We start from the raw sequence: 26,516 nt of genomic DNA, 5'->3' as shown, positions 1-26,516 counted from the left end.
GTGACACATTCAATACCACCTTGCACACTCTTGCCTGCATCTAGCTGATTTAGGGTGTAATCATTAGTCCAACAGTTGCAAAAAAGTTTCTATTGGACAAATTCAGGTATGTTTATCCCCATTTAAGAAACATTTTAACAGAATCGGTGGAATGAATACACCCCTGATCACACGCAAACAGTTCCCTATCATAGCCATATACAAACAGCTTGTTGTATTCCTTCTCACATCTACGAGCTCTCTCACCTTTGCCCTTCGCTTGTGGACTTCAATGCACAACACATTAGCTGTCTGTGACTAGGCGAAACAACCTTTCCAAGCCAAACCTTCATATCATAACCGCTATACACATCCTTTATCGTTGTCACCATATTAGCTAAAGTAACGTCCTAGTCAACATAGCTAATAGAACTAACACATTAGTGAACCCACTACAATCATGCAATACAGTCAGTAAGCAGTTACACTGGCGGCATTAAATTAGTAAAACCAAAGGCTTACTTTGCCTTCTAAGAAATCCAGTGTTGGATAGTCGTAGCCAGCTAACTAACATAGCATCCCTCTGTTTGAGCCGGGTATCCTCTGAGGAGCAGCATCCACTGTTGCAAACCGATTCTACATGTAGAAACGGCGCCGACAACAAGCGAACGAACAAAGAAACGGTCAGTCTAGTAGTGAGAGTTGTCCTTAAGCCTGTGATCAGCCATGTACTCAGTTTTTTTCTGGATCAAAATGGGCCTTTGGTGGTGGGCGTGGTCATTTGTGCAGATACCAACCTAAGATTTTGGAAGCCCTCTTGGCTACAGATAATTTTACAAAGGTAATTTCTTGCAATTCCACACATTTGGTCATGGGTGGAGAGAAAATGTGCAGTATTAAAGCCAAATTTATGCTATGCCGTGTTCTTATGCTGAGTGCGTAACAATCAATGGGGCCCCAAGCTATGACAAAAATGCATCATTTTTGGATTCTACATGACTGTCTAGCTTTTGTGATTTTTAGTTCTCAAAGACGATCTTATTAAAAAAAATATATATCCATTATCTTTTATACATACTTTATTTGGTGTTTGTCAAAGTTTACACTGAACTTACCATTCCCCCTCCCCATAGCTTTTTTTTTTTACTGTTTAGAATTTTCTATGTAGAAAAAAAAAATAATTACATGAGTAAAGCCATCTGACAAGGATAACGTGGTAAGATGGGAGGATAAGTGTGGTTGGAGTAAACCCCTGCCAAGAAATTATGCTGTTGCCTATAGCAGGTGTTAAACTTTTTCAGCTCGATATCTAAAATGAGAAATTTACTGTCCTCCTATTACCCAAATTAAGAGGAAAGTGTGCGACTATAGATGTATTCTCCTAACTCGCGGCCCACCTCCCACATGCCCAGGGACCACTTTGGGTCCCAACCCATAGTTAAACCCTGGCCAAGAGAAATCACAGGGAAAGGGGAAATTGCACAAGGTATGAAAAAGATAGATTTATTTAATGACAAAATAAAACAAAATAATGATGGGACCAGCAACAGTTCTACGTATCCAGAGATGTTTGGCTTTGCGTCACCCACTCCTCAAACAGAATGTAGACAAAGACTGACAAAACGAAGAGAAAAATCTAACTTACAAAATAAAATACATTGAAGTCTTCGAAATAACGACAATTTATCTACAAACACTGAAGATTAGCCACAAGGTTACAGCCTTTTTCATTCATTAAAAGTCCTTACAAAAAAAATGATAATGATAACAATCTCCATTGAATAATAATAATAATAATATAACTGTAGAAATTGTCCCCATTCCTGGTCAGATATTCAGTGGTTTAGGCTAAAACGGTTGGACTCCAGAGAGAGACCAAACTAGCTTCATCTCAGCCAATGTCTGTGCACAGGACCTTCTGTTCTCATCCAATGAGGGGGGGGGGGGCGGGAACAGAACTAAAAACCAAAACAATAATGGAACTCAAAGAAGTTAGTTTCACTTTGACTAAGCTGAAATGCAACATCTTCAAAAAAATAAGTTGTTTTTATTCCCCATCCTCCCTCAAATTGACTCCTCCCACCGTGTCTATCCCCTGAGCCCCTTCTGCAAAGAAAGACTGCAAACTGAGCCCACCTGTTGAAGTGTGTGCTCTGGGTACAAGGGGCAATGCTGGATTATTCTCAGAACATTAAGGTAAAAAAAGGATACCTTTACTTTAGTTATAGAACTAATATTGTAATGAAGCTTAAAATTGAATCCCAGGGATAGAGTTCCATTGTTTTCATCAATCTAACCGATCTGAACGTTCTAAATCACATTGTTCGAAGACAGGTTCCCTGGGAAAGATCTTGCCCCCCTCCAAACCCCCCAGGTACAACTCCAGGTGTCCTGTAGTGTCTGAAATGTGTCCGAGTATGTATGTATGTATGTATATGAGTGTGAGAGAGAGAAAGTGTGTGTGTGTGTGTGTGTGTGTGTGTGTGTGTGTGTGTGTGTGTGTTAGTGGCTGTCCACTTGACAGTCCTCAGCACATGGATATGGTGACGTTGATGCCCAGGTTTCCGTTCTCAGCAAACAGCTGCGCGATGGAGGTGTCAAACACTAGGCAGTCGCTGTTCATAATGGCAGTGGCGATGCCCTCGTGGATGGAGCGGGGCGTGGCCTCCCAGGTGAGCCGTCGCCGGTGCCCATTGAGCTCCAGGCGGTAGGCAAAGTTCTCTGCCTGCTTCCGCGTGCCGATCAGCTGCACGATGGCAAAGAACTGCTGGTGACCGTCGTACTTCTCCTGCTTCTCCAGGACCAGCATGAAGTGGAAACCGAAGCAGGACTGCATCATGACCCAGTCCACTGCCCCAGGCAGGTTAATGTCTGTGGCAAGGAACACAATGTCCTCGCCCTGCAGCGTGGTGATGGATTTGTGCTGGTGCATGAGGTGGGGCATGACCGCGTCCAACGAGCCCTGCCACTTACAGGAAGCCCCTGGGCAGGGGCAGGAGTACGGACGGAATTCACACAGCTCCTCGTGCTCTGCCTTGTCTGTGTGGGGCAGCGTCACCTCGCAGCCCGACGACGCATACTTGCAGGGGAACAGCACAGAGTTGGCCACCTTCTCCATGGCCAGGTTCCTGATGGAGCCCAGCGGGCCCCGGCAGGTGGGGCAGCAGGTGAGCTTGGGTCGGCAGTTGCTGCAGACCAGGTGGCCGCTCTGGCACTGCAGGATGGGGGGCAACACATAGTCGAAGCAGACGGGGCACTCAAACAGGCTAGCTAGGTCGCTGTTAGAGGCCGTAGTGCCGGACAAGGTGGGGACGCGCTGGGAGGGGGCACACTTGGAGGTTCCTGTGGGCAGCGCTGTGGCGGTCTGGCGACTCATTTCTGTAGAGAACAGGGAGAACACGGGTTAGAGACACGACGGGATAATAAATGAACTATACATTTGGTGTGGAGACAGGAGAATAGGTGAAAGTAGTGAGGACAAATGTAATGGTTTCCATGAGGCTTGGTCAAGAATCTGTGATTGGTCAATCACAGATTCTTAAACAATAGTCATGGTTCATTCACACATTGCACAAAGGTCATGTGGGCTATATGTTAAACTACAAATGTTCTGAAGAATATCATGTAACAATTTCAAACGGAATGGGATTTTGTGTAAAACAATGATGATCTAGTACAGGAACTCTGACCCTAAGACGTCCGGAATACTGCTGCTTTTCTTTTCAGCCTGATAATTAATTGCACCCACCTGGTGTGCCAGGTCTAAAATCAGTCCCTGATTTTAAGCAGTGGAACTGGCTTCAAGGTCCAGATTTGAATTTGAGGGATCTAGTATCTTGGAAAGACTAACATCATGCTGTATTTTTTTTTACTGTTCATGTGTACGGGTAGTTTACTGGCAACTGCCTTCTATTCATACAGAAAGAGCGGGTAGGGTAAAAATAGTTACACTCAGTGAGTGCAAAGGAGTCTAAACAGAATCATTGAAAAAACAGAAGAGTACATAATGTACATGCAGCAGACAATGCATTCGGAAAGTATTCAGACCTTGTCTTTTCCACATTTTGTTATGTTACAGCCATTCTAAAATGGAGTAAATAGTTTTCTACCCACAACACCCCATAATGACAAAGCAAAAATAGATGTAGACATTTTTGCTAATGTATAAATAACATTTTACATAAGTATTCAGACCCTTTACTCAGTACTTTGTTGAAGCACCTTCAGCAGGGATTACAGGTGTTCATCAAGGATCTCTCTGTACTTAGCTCTGTTTATCTTTCCCTTTATCCTGACTCGTCTCCCAGTCCCTGCCACTGAAAAACAGGTTCTCCCATCTCCACAGAGGAACTCTGTCAGAGTCACCTCCCTGACCAAGCCCCCTCTCCTCGATTGCTCAGTTTGGCCGGGCGGCCAGCTCTAGGAAGAGTCTTGGTGGTTCCGAAATTCCTCCATTTAAGAATGATGGAGGCCAAGGTGTTCTTGGGGACCTTCAATGTTGCAGACATTTTTTGGTACCTTTCCCCAGATCTGTGCCTCGACACAATCCTGTCTCGAAGCTCTACGGACAATTCCTTTGGCCTCATGGCTTGGTTTTTGCTCTGACATGCACTGTCAACAAAGGGACCTCTATATAGACAGGTGTGTGCCTTTCTAAATCATGTCCAATCAATTTAATTTACCACAGGTTGACTCCAATCAAGTTGTAGAAACATCAAGGATGATCAGTGGAAACAGGATTCAACTGGGCTCAATTTCAAGTTTCATAGCAAAGGGTCTGAATACTAACGTAAATAAGGCATTTCTATTTTTATAGATTTGCAAACATCTCTAAAAACCTGTTTTCTAAAAAAACTTTAATCAATTTTAGAATAAGGCTGTAACAAAATGTGGGAAAAGTCAAGGGGTCTTTCGCCCTCTTGGAAGATTTTCTGTTGATACCCATAGAGAGAATGGCATGTTCCTGTCTTAGCACAGCCCCAGTACAGTGGGCTGGCTGGGACCTCCAGGCAGGCAGCCCTATACACTGATTGGCCTTCTCCATCCTCCCGCCGAGGGTCAGCCTAGAGGTTCTGTGATATGCCCATCTGTCTATAAAGCCTGACCAGCGAAGGGCAAGCACAGAGCTTGGAGGCTATTTTTGGCCCGGGAGAGCAACACAGATTCATGGTTGCATAAAAAAAAGAAAAGACTCCATACGGCAATGTGGACTAGGATGGATGCAAGAGCAGAGCACTAGTTAGCTTCCTGTCAGCTGTTCCCATGGTAACAGGCTGCGGTTGAGGCATTTGTGGATGGGACGGCCCGCCGAGTGGAGGGAGGGCTGGATTTTCCCTGGGCCTGGCAGGAGCTGGGTGTGACCCACCCCTGGCCCTGCTGCTTTATATAACCCACAGCACAGCTCAGAGACAGGCAGGAAGACAGCCATGATGGGGCACTGTGCTCCAGCCAAAAAAATACATGTGAAATGAAGGGAAATGACTGATGGGAAGCAGAGAGAGGAGGGGGCAGACTGGGCAGCAGAGCTGTGCATGTACAGTTGAAGTCGGAAGTTTACATACACTTACGTTTGAGTCATTAAAACTCGTTTTTCCAATCACTCCACAAATTTCTTGTTAACAAACTAGTTTTGGCAAGTCGGTTAGGACATCTACTTTGTGCGACAATTCATTTTTCCAACAATTGTTTACAGACATTATTTCAGTGGGTCAGAAGTTTACATACACTAAGTTGACTGTGCCTTTAAACAGCTTGGAAAATGCCAGAAAATTATATCATGGCTTTAGACGCTTCTGATGGGCTAATTGACATAATTTGAGTCAATTGGAGGTGTACCTGTAGATGCATTTCAAGGCCTACCTTCAAACTCAGTGCCTCTTTGCTTGACATCATGGGAAAATCAAAAGAAAATCAGCCAAGACCTCAAAAAGAATTGTAGACCTCCACAAGCCTGGTTCATCCTTGGAAGCAATTTCCAAATGCCTGAAGGTACCACGTTCATCTGTACAAACAATAGTACGCAAGTATAAACACCATGGGACCACGCAGCCGTCATACCGCTCAGGAAGGAGATGAGTTCTGTCTCCAAGAGATAAACGTACTTTGGTGCGAAAAGTGCAAATCAATCCCAGAACAACAGCAAAGGACCTTGTGAAGATGCTGGAGGAAACGGGTACAAAAGTATCTACATCCACAGTAAAACAAGTCCTATATTGACATAACCTGAAAGGCCGCTCAGCAAGGAAGAAGCCACTGGTCCAAAACCGCCATAAAAAAGCCAGACTACGGTTTGCAACTGCACATGGGAACAAAGATCGTACTTTTTGGAGAAATGTCCTCTGGTCTGATGAAACAAAAATTGAACTGTTTGGCCATAATGACCATCGTTTGGAGGAAAATGGGGGAGGCTTGCAAGCCGGAGAACACCATCCAAACCGTGAAGCACGGGGGTGGCAGCATCATGTTGTGGGGGTGCTTTGCTGCAGGAGGGACTGGTGCACTTCACAAAATAGATGGCATCATGAGGAAAGAAAATGATGTGGATATATTGAAGCAACATCAAGAGATCAGTCAAGAATTTAAAGCTTGGTTGCAAATGGGTCTTCCAAATGGACATTGACCCCTAGCATACTTCCAAAGTTGTGGCAAAATGGCTTAAGGACAACAAAGTCAAGGTATTAGAGTGGCCATCAAAGCCCTGACCTCAATCCTATAGAAAAGTTGTGTGCAGAACTGAAAAAGCGTGTGCGAGCAAGGAGGCCTACAAACCTGACCCAGTTACACCAGCTCTGTCAGGAGGAATGGGCCAAAAATCACCCAACTTATTGTGGGAAGCTTGTGGAAGGCTACCCAAAATGTTTGACCTAAGTTAAAAAAATGTCAAGGCAACACACTCAATTAGTATTTGGTCGCATGTAAACTTCTGCCCCACTGGGAATGTGATGAAAGAAATAAAACTCTACTATTATTCTGACATTTCACATTCTTAAAATAAAGTGGTGATCCTAACTGACCTAAGACAGGGAATTCTTTACTACGTTTGAATGTCAGGAATTGTGAAAAACTGAGTTTAAATGTATTTGGCTAAGGTGTATGTGAACTTCCGACTTCAATTGTAGGTGTCATTAAGGCTGCCTGTGACCACATCTGTTTGGATAAAGCTCCACCTATTGATGGGCCTCTTAGCAAGCTGCTCTGGACACACAAGCAACATCTGTGGACCAAATTAGCACAGAACACAACAGGGCAAAGCCAAGACTAGCAGGGCTAAAACAAGAGCTATGTGTGGGTGCTGAGAAAGCAGCTTGTTGAGATGGAACAGTTGCACTTGGTGGCTGCTGTCTGGGCTATAAGTGTGTGAGGTTTAGTATGTGTGTGGGCGTTAGTGAGTGAGTGAGCACTTTAGTAGGAATAGTCTGCAGTGATGGTAACAGTATCTGCCTGTGTGTGTGTGGGTTGCTGCAGCCTGCATGAAGGCAGTGATGTGCTCCAGAGCAACGGGAAAAGGGAGATGCAGACAGCTCTTTAGTCTGTCTCCAGGAGGCTGGAGGCTTTGGCACCAGCAGCCTCTATTTTACTCCCTCATCCCAGAGTCTGTGCTGCCTGCCGCAGACTAGTGTTGTCACAATACCAGAATTTTTGACTTCGATACCAGGTTTAGTATCACAAAATAAGCCATATTAGCCAGTCACAGAAAGGTGATGGATCCAGACCAGAAAATGCTCTGTTCAATCATTGGGCATCTTGAGTTCAGTATCATTACACTTTTTATAAATTACTTTTTTACGCCAGTCAAATACAATGAAGGATAATTAACATTGACATCTAAAGGTCGGATTCTGTCAACATACCATGCCCCGAGTAGGCTATGTTCAGATTAAATCGTCACAAGACCGGAGAGTTAAGGACAGTGCCTGTTGCGCACCGCACATCAAATCACCTTGAATCTGAGCAGAGGCGGCCAACATTTTGGAACTATTTATTTATCCATACTTAATTGTTTAAAACTTGGACATTTGTCATTCTATGAAGCGTCTTCCCTTATTTCAAAGTAGTCTAGCCAAAATACAACCATAGAAATGTTGAGGTAATTATTTTGTAAGCAATTATTATCCCATTGTAACCAGCAATTTTTTCATCATCTATTTATTTTCAAAATCAAAGTTATTTTATTGCCCAGCTGCCAAAGACAAGTATTACGTCTGTCATTAGTAACCCATGCTAGGTGATGCGTCTTTTGATCTCCCCGCTCTTTTCATTTCTAAGGGATATTTTTATCTCGGTCACATGAAAACGCTCACGTATGCTTTGAGACTGATGTTCTCATTAATTGCATTTTGGAACATGTGCAGCCATGTGCACATAGTTTTATTTCTTCATATTGTAAAGCTCAACAATCAACATTAAGCTAAAGGGTCTGATCGGTTGCATCAGCCTCATCGCTTTTTTAAAATGTGCAGTGGTTGTATGAATTTTGGCTCTGCTGTCTGTTTTGAACATATAGATTGTTTTTATTGTTCCAGGGACGACCTTAACTTAGATCCCTAGAAGGAATCATTTTGTATAAAGTACTTGACTGTAATTGTAATGCTGCAATATTTTACAGGCTATCAAGGGTGGCCAACCATAAACTAGGTAAATCAAAATATAACCTAGGCCTATCCACAATACAGGTGAATGAATATTTACTAAGGAGTGTGCATGCATTGAGTTATTGAGCTTGTTTGGCCGATTTTGTGTGACTACAAATGACAAGCCAACAGTAAACATGTCCCCCACGAATGATGCAGCGGCCTTTGGGAGTACGTGAGAGAGACCGAATAAGTGAATTAAAAAAGTTTTTGGGTGGCAAACAGCATATTTCACATTATGGTTTGCACATTATCACAAACAAAGTACTAGGGTAGTGAATTGATGTTAGCTTTAGCTGTCAGCCAGCAAGTTTGCCTACAAAGCTGGAAGCTACCGGTATCTTTTTGCATAGTAAAGTGTTTTAGCGTGTATGGACATTGTTTTGCTAACAGTATAAGAAAGTAGTTTCAAAATGTCTACATGCCATGTTGCATTCATTATTCAAGTGTTAACCCAGACTCCCAGTGCAGGTTAGCAATGAGTCGGCTGCGCTGATACACAGGCTTGATCCGTGAGACATTTCACAGAAGTACCGAAAGAAAAAAAATTCTAGTAGCGAACCATATTTCTTGTTCTAGTATTGAAAAATAACCTAATTTTGGTATACCGTGCAACACTAAAGCAGACACCCATGGGACTGGTGCCATAATGAGCATAAACAACACTGCTCTGGGAGTACGCACATTGGTGTGCCTGCAGTGATTCCCATTGGAGGAACTGGCTACATGAGTAATTCTCCTACTGAGGAAGAGGATAGACATTCATCATTTAGAACTAGGGCGTACAGGCCAGAGTAAGAGCAGCTGAGCGGAGGCCACTGCAGAGATCAGAACAAAGCACGTTCACCATAAATAGTGGAAATTATCCCAAGACATTAAGGCCCAATGAACACTTGAAACAGCCAGGTCTTATGCCTCATTAAAAATAACATCTAAAAAAACATTTGACATCGTAATCATGCTTTTCTCATGCTAATGGTTAAGAGGGCAGAATGACTTTCTGAAACGAGCAGTACACATGGTATCTAAGAGCAGAGCATGCTAGCTACTAGACCTCTGGTAGGACTAGATGCTCAGTCAGAACTGTCTGTGTCCACTGTGTTCTTTGTTGTAGGATGGGCTGACTTGTGGTGCAGGTGGAAACTCTAGAGGTCATGTCTTTACACAGGAAACATAAGCAGTTGTACCTGAATCACTTCAAGAGATAGGCCTAGCATTCCACCATATTTGATTTTCTTATTTATGTTCATATGTAGTAGTAACTACGTTTAGGGGGGGGGCAGGTTCTGGTCAGGCACATGTGAGAAATTGTGCGGCAATCAAACAAGAGGGAGGTACAGAAAGTAGGTTGGGATTATGTCGTGTTAGGACTCTCTCCTCCCGACCCGTGTGTTGGGAAGCTGGGGTGAATGGCACACCAGGACGAGACGCTCAATATGTCCCTCCAGATGGAGAGGAGTTGATTACTAAACCAGCTCAGGGTGATGACCGCTCCTCCGTCTACCAATCACACTCACTGAACCTTCATTAGATGACCTCTACAATCCTCCAAACACCTCCCCTGTTTTATCAAACAAGCTGCTTCCCCTTGGTTAACCCAAACACACACATTGACACAGACAAACACACGAGAAAGAAAGTTGCTTGCCTTCGTCCATAAGATTCCCAAATAAGGCTTTCTTCTTCTCTTGAAATGTGGGTAACTCTGAAAGGGGAGAGAGAGAGAAAAAAAAAGAAGAAAAAAAAAAAAAAAAGAGGTTAACTAGTGGAGTAAAAACAATTTTAAAAATTAAGTCAAATTGAGCTGAGGTAGCCATAGAAACACATCAATCAGCATCACTGCAGTCTCAGAGTTCTGTGAAGGCCCATATGCCCACCTTCTGTTCTCTGCAGGGCGACCATTCAGGGCTGGTCATGGTCAACAGTTCTAGCTATAGTATGAAGGTGGACATGTGTTGGGGCCCGACTCAGACCTCCCCAAACAGCACAGATACAAACTAAGTGTTAATCAGTGAGTTGTGGAAACAAAAATGTCATGGCTAGAGCCATATTAGCTAGAGTGCAAATAGTGAGCGCTCTTGGCCTCACATTTCACTGGAAACCCACAGCTTCCATCATGCAATGGGTTAACACTACTAATGCAAAGTACATTACATGGAGCATCGATTTCCCTCTTCAGTCTGTTCTCAGCACAACCTTTAGGCCTACTATCACATTACAACAACTAGAACTGGCTACATCCTAACTGACACCAACATGGAAATATGACTAAAATCAGTCCACTGATTGAGGTCTTGATTGTGGTCCTCTGTAGCTCAGTTGGTAGAGTGTGGCGCTTGCAATGCCAGGACAGTGGGTTCGATGCACGGGACCACCTGCACGAATAATGTATGCACAAGTCTGTAAGCCGCATTGGATAAAAGCTTCTGCTAATGGCATATAGTCTTAATATGGATCTAAATCTCTGCACAGAACATGTCAGATTTGTTGTTTTATCATTTAGACTACTTCCGGTCTAGCCCATTTGTTGAATCTCGTCATCTTTGTGTGAGGGTAAATCTATGAATTCACGTCATTACCTCGTTAAAATATCACTTATCTAGGATGACAGCCGGTAAGGAGCACCAGAATCTAGCAGATGTAGGCTAAACCCAAAACAAACACCATCATGTGTATCAGCAGCTGCCTCCATGTAGGTGCCTGGCTTTGAGTAAGCGTGGCCTAGGAGAGGCGGCGAGTTTCTGCCTGCCCCCTTTCTGTAAACTCCGGCTGCTGTTTACTATCAAACACGCCGGCTGCATGTGCCCTCCACACTGCTGCAGAGAGGAACACACACACCACTTTAAAGCAGCATAACATCTAAAACACAACAGAGGGAGACAACGACAGAGATGGCAACCATGACAATTGCTCGGTATGTTTGTACAGAGGGTCAGAAAAACAAAAGCATTTCTACTTAACAAAACATGCCATTCTTTGTTCTCCATTCATGTCCAGTCTCTCTCACACCCCTGCATATACAAAGTATATAGAAAAAAATGCCCTGCCCTTCTTAGGATCGGCAGTGCCTTGCAGAAAACAAAGCCATGACTGGACAGAAGTGAACACCAGTAGGTTTTTGACACCACAGTTGCACCCCAGGTATAAGAGGCGCAGGGGGGGGGGCAAACATTCCAACAGACATTCCCACAGAAAATGAGCAGGGGAATATTTGAGCCACCGAGTGTGCAAATAGGACATTTTACCTTTAGGTTTGTTGGTGGTTGTTCTAGAAGCTATGCATGTGAAGAGCTTGAGCACCCCCTTCCATGAGTTCATGGGCTGAACATTAGCTCTACCCGACATAGGGAGAGTGTGAGGGAACTCTTCATTGCGGTTTTTCCATAGGAACAAAAACAGCCCATAACAGAGGGCAGATCCTTTCCTTTCGATCTCCCTAGGTCTCTACTTGAACTCCCATCAGAAAACAGATGTACTACTGCAGTCAGAGCCTGGGGTTCCAGGGCCAGACACCTTGGCGGGCTGGACGCCTCAAACAGAGCCAGAGACTCCGATTCAGGCACTTCTTTCACCAGCACGGCAGAGGGCAGGAGGCTGGAGTCTTAAGAGCCAAAAATCCTCTTTAAATGCAGCCCAGGAAAAGGCCAAGGAAGGGTGGAGGAGGGGCCCAAATAGAGATTTTTTTTTTTAATAACACGTAGCTGTAATCCAGGAATGTTACACAAGTATATCCAGCTCTGAGCCGAGCAGGCAGCCCAGCCAGGGAAAGAAATGGAGCACGTTGAAGAGGAAGCTAAGGAAACACTGGCAGTGTTCTTCTCCTGAAAGCCCTAGTCTAGGTAACCACTCCCTGCTCGGTCACTGTATCCTCTGAGTGATCCAGTCAGTGGAGAAGGCAGCCGCTCTAGGCAGAGAGAGGTAGGTAGTAGGGTGAAACAGACAGTCCTGGCTGAGCACCATAGAGCAGTCCCCCTTGCCTGACGCCTGCACTGCTCCCTGTAGGCTAAGAGTCCAATGTCAGACTGGAGAGCGCATGCTCACGCTCTCCCCCACCCTCTTTCTGAGGAGTGGGGCCCTTCTCCTGGGCTCAGCCCTTCTCAGATTACAGCTCTGGCAGCTCCACCTCCAGCTGGGCCAACACCGTCCTGCCTGCTTCCCTCCCTTCCTCTGACCATGCAGACTAGACAAAGAAACTGGAGAGAGTCGAGAGCTGGAGAACACACAAGTACCCTTACTTACACTCAGTGACACCCAGTCCCACAACAGCCTCACAGTGGAGTGGACACCCTAATCACAAACACAGGTCAGAGTACATTACAAATACACAGCACAATATTCAGAGTTCATACCAAAAACACTTCATAACCTCAACACACACACACACACACACACACACACACACACACACACGCTCTCAGAGCATAGAAGTCATGGACAAAGCAGTGACAGTCATGGAATTTTGGATGACTTATTGGTCATTTCCGCAGTCATCGTTCCAACCATTTTCTCCTCTGTTCCTGAATGCATGTGCTTCTGCTGCAGGGAGGGGGATGTTGCCCAGGCAACTAGACTCATTTGCTACAACACCTTGCTTGTTCCAGGCAAGGAGCAAAAAAGTTTGATCACGTTATAGAGTCCATGTTACAGCAGAAACACTCAAACCGCACAAATTCCCGGGTGTCCCGTCTTCAGTTCGTTCCAAACACACACACAAAAAAATGGTTCTGCCGGTTATTTTATTCTCATGATGTTCTGCACCCATAACTGTCGGATACAGTTCTACAGGAATTGTGCCAGCCCTAGTCATGGAATGTGGCAATGTAACCGTTGTAGCTACTGTATCTTGTCTAATCCAAGTAGACTTCCAATGAAATTATTCAGAGACATGCCCGGTCTTTGAGAGCAATCCTTAGAAGTCAAAGTACAGGTATTATAGAGGCCATTGGTCTCTCAATCATTCAGACAATCTTAGACTAAATGTGTCAAAATAGGTTTCAGCAACAGGTATGATGGTATATCGTAAAATCCATTAACTTCTTTGGGCTAGGGGGCAGTATTTTGACATCCGGATGAAAAACGTGCCCAAAGTAAACTGCCTGCGACTCAGGCCCAGAAGCTAGGATATGCATATAATTGGTAGATTTGGATAGAAAACACAAAAGTTTCTAAAACTGTTAGAATTATGTCTGTGAGTATAACATAACTTATTTTGCAGGCGAAACCCCGAGGACAAACCATCCAGGAATTTTTGGGGGGGGAGGTGACAGTGTTTTCAATGGGTTTTCTATGTGTACCTAAATTTAAGGCACTTGCTTGCAGTTCCTATTGCTTCCACTGGATGTCAACAGTCTTTAGAAATTAGTTGATGTTTTTCTTTAGAGAAATGAAGAAGTACGGCAGTTCAGAACGAGGGTCCAGCCTAGTGCACTTTAATTTGGATATAACCTACCCCTTGGTTTAAAAGAATATGACTTATTTTATTTTTATTTAAACCTGGTCAAGCTTATTACTAAAAAGGGAGGGAAGTGGCACATGCTCTTCCATCTTAAATGTGCCATAATATTTAGGCTACATCCAAGCTGTAGACACCTGCAAAAGTACAGGATGCATAGAACTCACAGCCAGCAGGATGCAAAACAGGTAGCCCAGTGGAAATGTACCATGGGTCTACCACAAAGAACACACCTTGACAATAATACTGAAAGACACTGACAAAGGCATTGCAGTAGTCTGATCAGACAGAGGGGACTAGCCTATTTTCAGTCTTGAATGCATCCACAGAAACACACCTTCCATGTAAACAGCTGCAGTGACAACCCACTCCACCTACTCAAAGCAAGCACAGGCAACCCTTCTTCCATGGCAGAGTAAACCAATACACAACTCTCCTCGCCTCACAAGAGGAAAGAAGAACAACTCAACTAGAAGCAAGAACACAAATGACCTAATTGTTTTACTGACAGAGCAGGAAACTATGCCGCCCACAAACATAGCTATTAGCCAAACACACAGTTTTAGATAGCTTAGCGCTAACATTGACTTCAAAAAAAGTAGCCTGCTTTGTGACACCCCCTTCACAAAAATATAATAATAGTTTGCTATATGCAGAAGTTTGCTCAACCCCAGAAAGAGTATTTAGTCACTCAACTTCCTGGTATACAAGAGCAGCCTGGGCAAGCAAAGCAGCCAACTCACCCTGGGCAGAAGAGCATTATATGCAGAAGCATGTGTTGCCATGGAGAAGTTACATTGAGGGTTGGAGTCTGAAGGCAGAAACACCCACCTTCAAACATCCAGCCAGCGCTTCTGCAAAACACACACGTCCAGTAGCATGTTCATTAAGCCAATCTATGATGCAGGAGAGGGGGATTCTGATTTAGAGAGAATTAAAAGAGAGGCAGACAGAGCACTTGCAAAGGATATAGAATTCCCTCACTGTTTGAGAGCCAGTGAGTGAGTTACCAAACTGGACCTCCTGCTGCTAGAGACAGCTGTCAGCCTGTCACTATGTTCAATTCACTATGCATGTGCAGCTGCCAGCAAGTCAGGGAGCAACAGGACAGGCTACTACAGTCATGAACCAGGCAGTCAGCCATTTCATTTATTAAACCCAGGCCAGTCATAAGACACCATCAATACTGGCAGTCTTTGGTGCATTGTTTCCAACCAACAGATGTCTGAAACAGTAGTCCTAAAAATAAGGTTATGCTTTGGCTAACTAAAATCACACAAACATTACACAAGGAAACGGTTCTCTGTCTTAGTTGATACATTGGACATGAGATGGATGCAGTGCACAATTACATCCAATCAAGGACCTAAGGAAATCAGAAACAATTCTGCAAGTAGTTTATCAACAAATCACAACATACCTACACTAGCTCGATTTGCAAACAGCTCCTTTGGACAACCAGTTTCCTTGAAATACGTAGACATGTAGCTACAGAATGTACACCTGATAATGCGATATAACCAACGATTTTTGGTATCCCTTACTGGGCGTTAGAGGTTGGCCTATACAAAATCTCGGTATTGGAGATACATGTTTGGCTGAATCGAACAAATATGGTATGTTTTAAAATGTCAGTGTCCCATTGCATGTGGTTCGTTTTCACTTAGAAAATGCGCCATTATTAAAATAAATTGGTTTCTCCATGGCGCGGCCATCTTGTCAAGCAAAAAATAGAATTCAATAAAGTAGCTTTTTGTTTTTTAATACAAACAATTCACCTGCAACTGGACATGAAGATTTTAGAAGATACTTTTGGCCATTTAGTGTATGTGGAAACCCATTCAAATGTGTGGATTTGGCTACTTCAGCCACCCCCGTTGCTGACAGGTGTATAAAATTGAGCACACAACCATGCAATCTCCATAGACAAACATTGACAGCAGAATAGCCTGTACTGAAGAGTTCAGTGACTTTCAACATGGAACCATCATAGGATGCCACCTTTGCAACAAGTCAGTTCGTAAAATTTCTGACCTGCCCCGGTCAGTACTGTTATTGTGGAAACGTCAAAGAGCAACAACTGCTCAGCCGCGACGTGGTAGGCCACACAAGCTCACAGAACCGGACTGTGACGTGCTGAAGCGCATTAAAAAAATAAATACAATTTAAACGCCTTCCCTCAGTTGCAACACTCACTACAGAGTTCCAAACTGACTCTTGAAGCAACGTCAGCACAAGAACTGTTCGTCTGGAACGTCATGAAATGGGTTTCCATGGCAGAGCAGCCGCACACAAGCCTAAGATCACTGTGTGCAATGCCAAGCGTCGGCTGGAGTGGTAAAGCTCGCCGCCATTGGTCTCTGGAGAAGTGGAAACGTGTTCTCTGGAGTGATGAATCACTCTTCATCTGGCAGTGCACAAAGTGAGGTCCATACAGAAATGGTTCGTCAAGAATGGTGTGGAAGAACTTGACTGGTCTGCACAGAGCCCTGATCGCAACCCCATCGAACACCTTTGGGATGAATTGGGACGACTGCGAACCAGGCCTAATCGCCCAACAGTAGTTCCTGTCCTCACTAATGCTTGAATGGAAGCAAGTCCTTGCAGAAATGTTCCAACATGTAGTGGAAAGTCTTCCCAGAATAGTGGAGCCTGTTATAACAAAGGAGGGGACCAACTCCATTTTAATGCCCATGATTTTGGAATGGGACGTTTGACAAGCAGGTGTCCACAACAGGCAGGTGGCCAAACATGTAGTGTACATGTTTGGCCAAATCGAGAACGAAGACAGTATCACCAAGTTAAGGTTGGTAGTACATTTTCTGTGCTACACCAAACAGTACCTATCCTTTAACACCCAGTAATGGATACCAAAATATTTGGTTATTTCACATTATCAGGTGTAACAATCTGTAGCTAGTTGACATGTATGACTCGATAAAGTAGCCCGAGTTACATTCTTAATTTTAAATTAAAATCAGCAGCCAGGTAAGACGCAGACCGTCAGACGGATGCCGGATTGGCACATTCAGCAAATCTGATCTAACAAAGTGTATATTCGTCAAATCTGTCATGATTGATGCATTGTAACAGGGCCAAAATGTAGTTACTAATGTTCGATTTGGATATTTGGCTGCATAATAGTTAGAAGTTGTCCCTTTTCTGATTTAGAAGAAATGCCTTCTAAATGCTAACTCCCATTAGTATAAGTTGGTAGCATAGCTAGCATACAGAAATCAGATGGTGGTAGTCAGACATTTTTACCTGTAATGAACTTGATTGGTGACAACATGAACATGTATTGGGGTTGACAGTCAAAGGCATTATACTATATTTTTACCTCAACTACAGCCTACATGTTGGTTTATTTTGCTGGGGGAGCATGAGGAGATTCAGGATCTTTCCTCCACGCATTTCCATTGTTTTGATCGACCTCTTTATCGCATTCATTTTACTCGGCCATTATCAATAAAATGTCAATACAGAGTTCGATTTGGTTTGTAGTTGTCAATAGTTTTTGCAGAGCTGGTGTTCTCCTTCCCCCCCAGCAACGCTAAAACCCATTGACAACTATGTGCCATTTAAGGGATTGTTAAATGAAGAAGGTTATAACTCTTTGGTTTTAATGTCACCTCTCGAAGAGCATAGTAAGAACTACACATTAACGATTATTCTACATTTAGCTATCTCAGAGTTATACAGCAAGTAACTGCACGCTTTTCACGATCAGTAAACATCAACTGATCATGTAACTTCAGAAACCTATCTAGCTAAGCAAACAAGGTGTCATTTAGCTTGCTTCATCAGAGATTAGGCTTTTGGAAAGGGCTTGACCTCAGCAAGTCTTCCTTCTGGGCACAGTTGTCAGTTGGACTACTGCCATCACCACTATAAATAGCAAGTAAATCAAACAATATTTGGATATAGCCATCTAAATGTATCCCCTGAAAGTTAGCTTGTTAACTAGCCATATTTACGTGATCTGTTATCAGCTAGCTATCCAATCTGATAGGCTACATTGATTGATATATCACATCATGTCTGTCAGCACCGATTCAACACTTACAAACATTGTTGACAGGATGGGAAATGAACCTAAACCACTCGTACTTTCCACGTATAGTTGTTTTTTTATATCACTCAAATCCAATGAATGGTGGCATTTGCGAGATATATATCGTGAGGCTCCACTCATATACTGCATCTTAAATTACATAATATTTACTTATGATTATCATAAATCTGCGCTACTGTTTTGCATGGCATTATCAGAAATGTGTAGTTCTGACTATGTTCTTCAAGAGATGCTATACAACACCAAATAGTTAACATTTATTTCACAAGCCCTTGAACGGCACACAGTTGTCAATGGTTGCTCTGCACCGTATTGTGAAGTTTAATTGACAACGACCCTCTATATTTTCAAAGGAAAATAGGCTATATTTTCAGTTTAAGATTTATGGAGAAACATGGGATTAGGAATATAAAGTAAAGGTTGACAGAGGTGATGCAGAACCTGCCACATGATTGGCAGAACTAGTCTACAATCAAATCAGGCTGGAACGCGCCCATTCATGTCAGCGTAGCACTGACATCGCTAACTTCAGACATGTTTGACATTCAAAGACAGTGCTTTAGCAAACAAGTGCAGGGTTGCAAGGTATGTATATTCAACTAACTAGCTATGGAGGCCCAGACTCTGCGAACAAATCTGCTGAGACGATGTCGTCACCATAGCAAACGTATGCGCTAACGGTTAGCGTAGCTAACGTTACAACATAAACAAATCAATGTTCGCTAGCAGCTAGTTATCCAACATTGCTTCACAAAACCGCAAAATGTCCACTTGCTGTGTAAACTAGGTAAAGTTAACGTTAGCTGACAAATTCGGTAAATTGCATGAGTTGAGAGCCAATTATGGCATGGGAGCCAGCAATCTTACTAGCTACCTACTGTAACGTTAGCTAGTTGTTTAGTAGTAGAGAGCGCGGCCTACCCGAATCATGTAGCCAAAACTAGGCAGCTAGCTAACATTAGTTACCTACTGTACTGTAGCTAGGTCAGAATACCCAACTAACTAGGTACAACAAAGCCTCCCATGTGGTGACCGGAATTATCACTTAACCATCCACATATCTCTGGAGACGAGTTAGATAGTTTACCAGATAATTTAACGTTAGCCAGTATATCTAGTTTACGACGTGAAGTAGCTAACGGTAGCCATCTAACGTTAACACAGTTAGCTGAACTTGCTATTATGAAGATGGCTATGTAACAACGTTAGCATCGGTGTGGTTTTTCGAGTACATCCCGGTAAAACATCCGCCCTACTTACCTTGGATGAAATGTCCTTTTTATATTGTAGCTAGCTACCGCAACGTAATCCACAAGGGATTCCACTCCAATTCTACAGTCCTTCAATCTTTAGCTTCAGTGTTTCCACCTTCGCGTTTTACTGGAGACGAGACGACTATCGTCCAAGTACTCACCGGTCTCGTGACCGCGCACAGTTGTTGAAATAGTTTCTCACGAGAGCGGCGCAAAGGAGCGCGCGCTTTAACTACATGAACGCACTAATGGTTGTAGTAGGGGTCATGAAAAAATCTTTACAGTATCCAAACAATAGCAGCTAATATGGTATTCTGCTTTATTTGTGAGCTTAATCTACCACACTCTGCATCTACTTGTGCTACTAAACCACTCATTCTCCTGTAATGGAACCACAGTAATTTAAATTGGAAAGTGGAAATGGAAGAAAAAAATAGGCCTATGGCTATGCTGTGTTAAGGTTGGGTAGGCTATTTTCTAAATGTAATCCGTTACAGTTACTAGTTACCTGTCCAAAATTGTAATCAGTAACGTAACTTTTGGATTACCCAAACTCAGTAATGTAATCTGATTACTTTCCCCTTAAGAACTGTTACAGACCTATATCTATCCTACCCTGTCTTTCTAAGGTCTTCGAAAGCCAAGTTAACAAACAGATCACCGACCATTTCGAATCCCACCGTACCTTCTCCGCTATGCAATCTGGTTTCCAAGCTGGTCATGGGTGCACCCCAGCCACGCTCAAGGTCCTAAACGATTTCATAACCTCCATCGGTAAAAGACAATACTGTGCAGCCGTGTTCATCGACCTGGCCAAGGCTTTCGACTCTGTCAATCACCGCATTCTTATTAGCAGACTCAACAGCCTTGGTTTCTCAAATGACTGCCTTGCCTGGTTCACCAACTACTTCTCAGACAGAGTTCAGTGTGTCAAATCGGAGGGCCTGTTGTCCGGACCTCTGGCAGTCTCTATGGGGGTGCCACAGGGTTCAATTCTCGGGCCGACTCTTTTCTCTGTATACATCAATGATGTCGCTCTTGCTGTTGGTGATTCTCTGATTCACCTCTACGCAGGTGACACCATTCTGTATACTTCTAGCCCTTCTGAGTTAACTAACCTCCAGACGAGCTTCAATGCCATACAAACTCCCGTGTGGCTCAGTTGGTAGAGCATGGTGTTTGCAACGCCAGGGTTGTGGGTTTGATTCCCACGGGGGACCAGTACGGAAGAAAAAAAAAAATGTATGAAATGTATGCATTCACTACTGTAAGTCGCTCTGGGTAAGAGCGTCTGCTAAATGACTAAAATGTAAATGTAAACTCTCCTTCCGTGGCCTCCAACTGCTCTTAAATGCAAGTGAAATGCATGCTCTTCAATCGATCGCTGCCCCCACCTGTCTAGCATCACTACTCTGGACGGTTCTGACTTAGAATATGTGGACAACTACAAATTCCTAGGTGTCTGGTTAGACTGTAAACTCTCCTTTCAGACTCACATTAAGTCTGAAAGGAGAAATTAAATCTAGAACTGGCTTCCTATTTTGCAACGAAGCATCCTTCACTCATGCTGCCAAACACACCCTCGTAAAACTGACTATCCTACCGATCCTTGACTTCGGCGATGTAATTTACAAAATAGCCTCAAACACTCTACTCAGCAAACTGGATGCAGTCTATCACAGTGCCATCCGTTTTGTCACCAAAGCCCCATGTACTACCCACCACTGTGGTGACCTGTATGCTCTCGTTGGCTGGCCCACGCTTCATTTTCGTCGCCAAACCCACCGGCTCCAGGTCATCTATAAGTCTTTGCTAGGTAAAGCCCCGCATTATCTCAGCTCACTGGTCACCATAGCAGCACCCACCCGTAGCATGCACTCCAGCAGGTATATTTCACTGGTCACCCCCAAAGCCAATTCCTCCTCTGGAGTGCTTTCCTTCCAGCTCTCTGCTGCCAATGTCTGGAACAAATTGCAAAAATCACTGAAGCTGGAGACTCATATCTCCCTCACTAACTTTAAGCATCAGCTGTCAGAGCAGCTCACAGATCATTGCACCTGTACATAGCCCATCTGTAAATAGCCCATCAAACTACCTCATCCCCATATTGTTTTTTTTGTTTTTTGCTCCTTTGCACCCCAGTATCTCTACTTGCACATTCATCTTCTACACATCTATCACTCCAATGTTTAATTGCTATATTGTAATTATTTCACCACTACGGCCTATTTATTGCCTTACCTCCCTAGTCTTACCTCATTTGCACACAATGTATATAGACTTTTCTATTGTTATTGACTGTACGTTTGTTTATTCCATGTGTAACTCTGTGTTGTTGTTTGTGTCGCACTGCTTTGCTTTATCTTGGCCAGGTTGCAGTTGTAAATGAGAACTTGTTCTCAACTGGCCTACCTGGTTAAATAAAGGTGAAATAAATAAAAAAGAGGCATTAGAAGAGGACAAAAAGGATCCATCAAACACATTTGATGTGTCATCATAGTGGTCTCTGACTTGTGGTCAGACTCGCTCAGGTGCAACAAACTTAAACTTGGGGCTTTTTTCAATGCTGAATTGAATGTCATTGAGAAAACAGAAAGATGTCATAATCTATATTTTTGACAAACATTCTTTCTGAATTTGAAAGTAATCCAATAAGTAATCAATCAATCAAATATATTTATAAAGCCCTTTTTACATCAGCCAATTTCACAAAGCGCTATACAGAAACCCAGCCTAAAACCCCAAACAGCAAGCAATGCAGATGTAGAAGCACAGTGGCTTGGAAAAACTCCCTAGAAAGGCAGGAACGTAGGAAGAAACCTAGAGAGGTACCATGCTCTGAGGGGTGGCCAGTCCTCTTCGGCTGTGCCGGGTTGAGATAGTTACCTGTCCAAAATAATCATCTAGTTTTTCAAAAGTATCTGTAATACATTACAGCTAAAATATTGTAATCAGATTACAGATACTTTCGAAAAACTAGATGATTATTTATTGTATTTCTTTTAAATTCAGAAAAGATGTTTACGAAAGAAAAAAATGATGACACCTTTCTATTTTCTCAATGACATTCAATTAAGCATTGAAAAAAGGCACAGGTTAAAGTTTTGTTCCACCTGATCGTCTGACCACAAGTCAGAGACCACTATGATGACACACCAAATGCGTTTGATGGATCATTTCTGTCTTCTTCTAATGCCTCTTCAGAGCAAAGTAATCCAAAAGTAACAGAAAGTAATCAGATTACGTTATTGAGTTTGGGTAATCCAAAAGTTATGTTACTGATTACAATTTTGGACAGGTAACTAGTAAGTAATGGATTACATTTAGAAAGTAACCTACCCAACCCTGTCAGTTAGCCTATTATGACTCATCTCAACCGGACTTCACCTATATGTTCAGAACACAAAGGACATTAGAGTCCAAGGTCAACAAAAACAGGTGGACTGACCCCCCACTCTCTTGCCCTCACTCTCTCTCTCTCTCTCTCTCTGTCTTGTTTACTTGGTTTCAAGGACATGCAAATGATGTACACGATTACTTCAAACAAAACATTAGCCTCTGCAAGTGCAATACAGGTCCTGTTAGTTAATGGAAGTTGGAACTCTTGGATCTGGAATTCATTGCACACTCTCATTTTATACATTATTTCTGTGCTCTTTCCAGCTGAAGAATTTGCCTGCTCAGCCACTGACAGGATATTACATCAGTGTTGGCAGCTTTGCAGCAGATGGAGGGACTATAGTCTGAGGCTTTGTAACCCCTCCCTTGGCTTTAAAACCAGGTCGTGAAGTGAGGATAATACATGAACAGTTCATAGCCCTTTTAATCTGAATGAAGTGACACACAACAACAAATATAATGAATAGCTTACTGTAGATACAAATCTGGTGACCTGGGGACAACGGTGACAACGCTAGAAGTCTAGCGAATCGAAATATTCTTATTCGATCCAAGTTTACTCTTGTGCACACCGTGCTGCTGCAAATGTTTTTGGTTGTCTGCAACAACAAAACAAGCTGAACTGTGATGTTCCCCTCTGGATCCAATTTCTACTACTAAACCTCTGGCCAAACAATGATCGCTGCAGTTTACCATAAAAGGCGCGACATGGTCAATCCGAGGTCTGCATAGGCCATACAGCATTTACTGTGATACAGCATCTGCAGAAGTCAGGCCATTTATACTTCTTGCGCTTCGCTGAGCAGATCAGAGCGATTGTGAAAGGAGTTATCAAGGAAAAGAGTTTGTGTTTATACTGGACATCCCACCCCACCTACAGTCAACCAATTATGTCAACGCGGAGCTATACAGAGTCCTCCATATTGTTACATTTGAGAGGCGCACAGCGATGCGGTACAGAGCTCAGTTTGGACTCTGCGTGCCATCTGGATGCTCTGCAATTGCGTCACACTATTTATCAATATCGTGCCTCTAACAACAATTTCAGATCAAGCATAAATTGTCTCTTAGTAGCCTGTAATCAGTTTAAATACCAGGTTCGCATCTTACATCATGCTTCCCTTTTTTGCCTTCAAGTTGACTATTTTTCAAAAACGAAATCTATGGCATTATTTAGGATGCGTAAGATAGAAGCTTATACTATACGAAATAAAGCAAATTATTTCAACAACAGTGTAGAAAGAACGTTTAGTGGGCCTTCAACAGGAGGGTAACGGGAGGGGGAGCTGCGGAGAAAGCCAACCCGCTAAAAAGCACCACATGGTCAATCTGACGTCTGCATTGGTCGTGCAGCATTTACTGGGATACGATCTATGAAGAAATCAGGGCATTCATACTTCTTGCGTATCACCGAGCAGCGCAGAGCAGTTGTGAAGGAAGTTGTCAATGAAGTGAGTTTGTGTTTACACAGGACCTCCCTCCCTCACCTATCGTCAACCAATCATGTAAATATGGAGCTATACCGAGTCCTCAGCATTGTTACAACATTTTGGGAGGTGCACGGCAATGCGGTACAGAGCTCAATTTGGCCTCTGCATGCCTTCAGAGGCTCCGCAATTGCATCACACCCTCCATACGGAGCCTCCGACCAAATGTCAAGCATAAATTGGCTTTTAGAATATGTAACTGTTCTTAGATTAATTTAGGTTTAAGATGCATTTGGGAAACCAGGCCCTAGAATGTTGATGGTATTTGAACATTCCTCCCTGGACAGAACAATGCTTTTTTTCTTGCCATGGTCAGGGCAGAACGGGAAGGAAGGAGTGGGGAGGGGTTTTATTGAGTAAAATTAATGGTGTTATTTCTTTCCATACTCCAGCCTGGTGCTAATTTCATACCCTCGTCATGCTAGGTGGGAATTGGGGAGTAGAGGGTAAAGTGCAGCATCAATTGAGTGGTTCCATTAAAGATCTTGAATAACTTTTTATAGACTTTCGATAGTGTTAATGTTGACATGTTACTCCTCTTCAGGTCTGTAAGTAGGGCCTAGTTACTCTAACTCGGCTTGTAAACAGAAACCACAAAGGTTTGCATAATTAAGTTTCTGTTTGCACAATGAAGATGGTTGAGTAAAATACGTTTCTTACATAACTAAGACCTTTGAGGGAAAGTTATTCCCTGAAGAACTAGCCTATGAGGAAACCACTACAACTCCTGGCATTTAAAACGGGGATCTTGAATTTAGTACTTGACAACCCAAATATTAGCAAAACTGTTGCGTGTGGGAACAATGAGGCAATTATCCACACAGTGCATTCATGGTTCTCATCCAATTATAAAGACAACTAAATTCCTACCTGATGATGTCTAAACAAACTCAGATGCTCAAATTCACCAGGCTCGATGAACCACCAAGACTGAATTAGCATTCTCGTGAAGATACGTTTTGTAGAAATGAAATGTTACTAACTCCACTGACTGTTCCCTGATCAGCAGTCAGTAAAGGATTCTGGACATGCCAGTTCAACCTGGACTCAGATTTATATTTCTATCCCTGTCTCCCCCCATTTAGTATAATGTGTTACGTTTCGTATGTATTCATTTGTGGATGTCGATCATTCATTTCATATATCACAAATTACAATTCGCTTATGTTACGAATTGCAGTTTTTACAATATGTAACGAATTTGCAATACGTATGATATGTTATCAATTCCAATTTGTTGTGGCGGTGGCTAACGTTAGCTAGGTGGCTAACGTTAGCTAGGTTAGGGGTTAAAGTTAAGGTTAGGAGTTAGGTTAAAGTGATAAGGTTAGGGGAAAGGTTAGTTAACATGCTAAAGGTGTTGCAAAGTAGCGGAAAAAAAAGTAGTAAGTAGTTGCAAATTAGCTAAAATGCCAAAGGTGTTCTTGATGAGATTTGAACACACAACCTTTGGGTTGCTAGATGTTCATGTTATAAGTCAACCCATCCACCCTGACCAAACACCCATATTTTGCTTTTGCCTCAAGTAACTTTCTGTCTTATGTAACCACACCAAATGTAACATATTAATTTGAGTGTGCTGGATTTATGTTTACTATGTTATGTCTAGTAGGGTTTAATATTTTTCCGATATTTTACAAATGATTCATCCCAAGAACAAATCACTTTTCTCCCAGGTAACCTGGTATTTCCTGCCAAAACCGGAAGTCTCATTCAAAAGCATTATAAATAGGCCTACATCTGGATTTGATTTGAGTATTGATTGAAAATTCAAGCCTGATGCTACCTGAGCCTGATGAGCCCTACATTAAAAACATTTTATGAGCACTACATTAAAGACATTTAATGAGCCCAAGCCCAAAAAATCCCAAATGATTGTGCTGTTATCCAATACATATATACAGTGCCTTCGGAAATTATTCAGAACCCTTGACTTTTCCACATTTTGTTACATTGCAGCCTTATTCTAAAATTGATTAAAAAAAATCCTCAGCAATCTACACACAATACCTCATAATGACAAAGCAAACACAGGTCTTTAGATTTTATTGCAAATGTTTTTAAAATAAAAAACATTCAGACCCTTTACTATGAGACTTGACATTGAGCTCAGGTGCATCCTGTTTCCATTGATCATCCTTGAGATGTTTCTACAACTTGATTGGAGTCCACCTGTGCTAAATTCAATTGATTGGACATGATTTGGAAAGGTACACACCTGTCTATATAAGGTCCCACAGT

At 42.8% G+C, this 26,516-nt stretch overlaps 1 protein-coding gene across 4 annotated transcripts; it reads right to left on the bottom strand.

Moving 5' to 3' along the window:
- Positions 1-1,461: 1,461 nt before the first annotated feature.
- On the bottom strand, positions 1,462-25,166 carry LOC106560862 (E3 ubiquitin-protein ligase Siah1). Of its 4 annotated transcripts, none has more exons than XM_014124245.2 (3): positions 25,146-25,166; positions 10,258-10,314; positions 1,462-3,357 (listed from the first exon to the last, which is right to left on the bottom strand). In XM_014124245.2, exons 2-3 carry the CDS (start codon positions 10,265-10,267, stop codon positions 2,507-2,509), a joined length of 861 nt encoding a protein of 286 aa, XP_013979720.1. In that variant the 5' UTR covers positions 10,268-10,314; positions 25,146-25,166; the 3' UTR covers positions 1,462-2,506. The 4 variants fall into 4 exon arrangements, with proteins under 4 accessions (XP_013979720.1, XP_013979718.1, XP_013979717.1 ...); XM_014124243.2 differs by lacking the exon at positions 25,146-25,166 and adding an exon at positions 19,397-19,600; XM_014124242.2 differs by lacking the exon at positions 25,146-25,166 and adding an exon at positions 11,855-12,808.
- Between the last annotated feature and the right edge of the window lie 1,350 nt (positions 25,167-26,516).

This window comes from Salmo salar, chromosome ssa10 (assembly GCF_905237065.1).
Source record: "Salmo salar chromosome ssa10, Ssal_v3.1, whole genome shotgun sequence".
Taxonomy (NCBI): domain Eukaryota; kingdom Metazoa; phylum Chordata; class Actinopteri; order Salmoniformes; family Salmonidae; genus Salmo; species Salmo salar.
The sequence above is the reverse complement of the archived record's forward strand: the minus strand, read 5'-3'. Positions and strand labels throughout refer to the sequence as shown.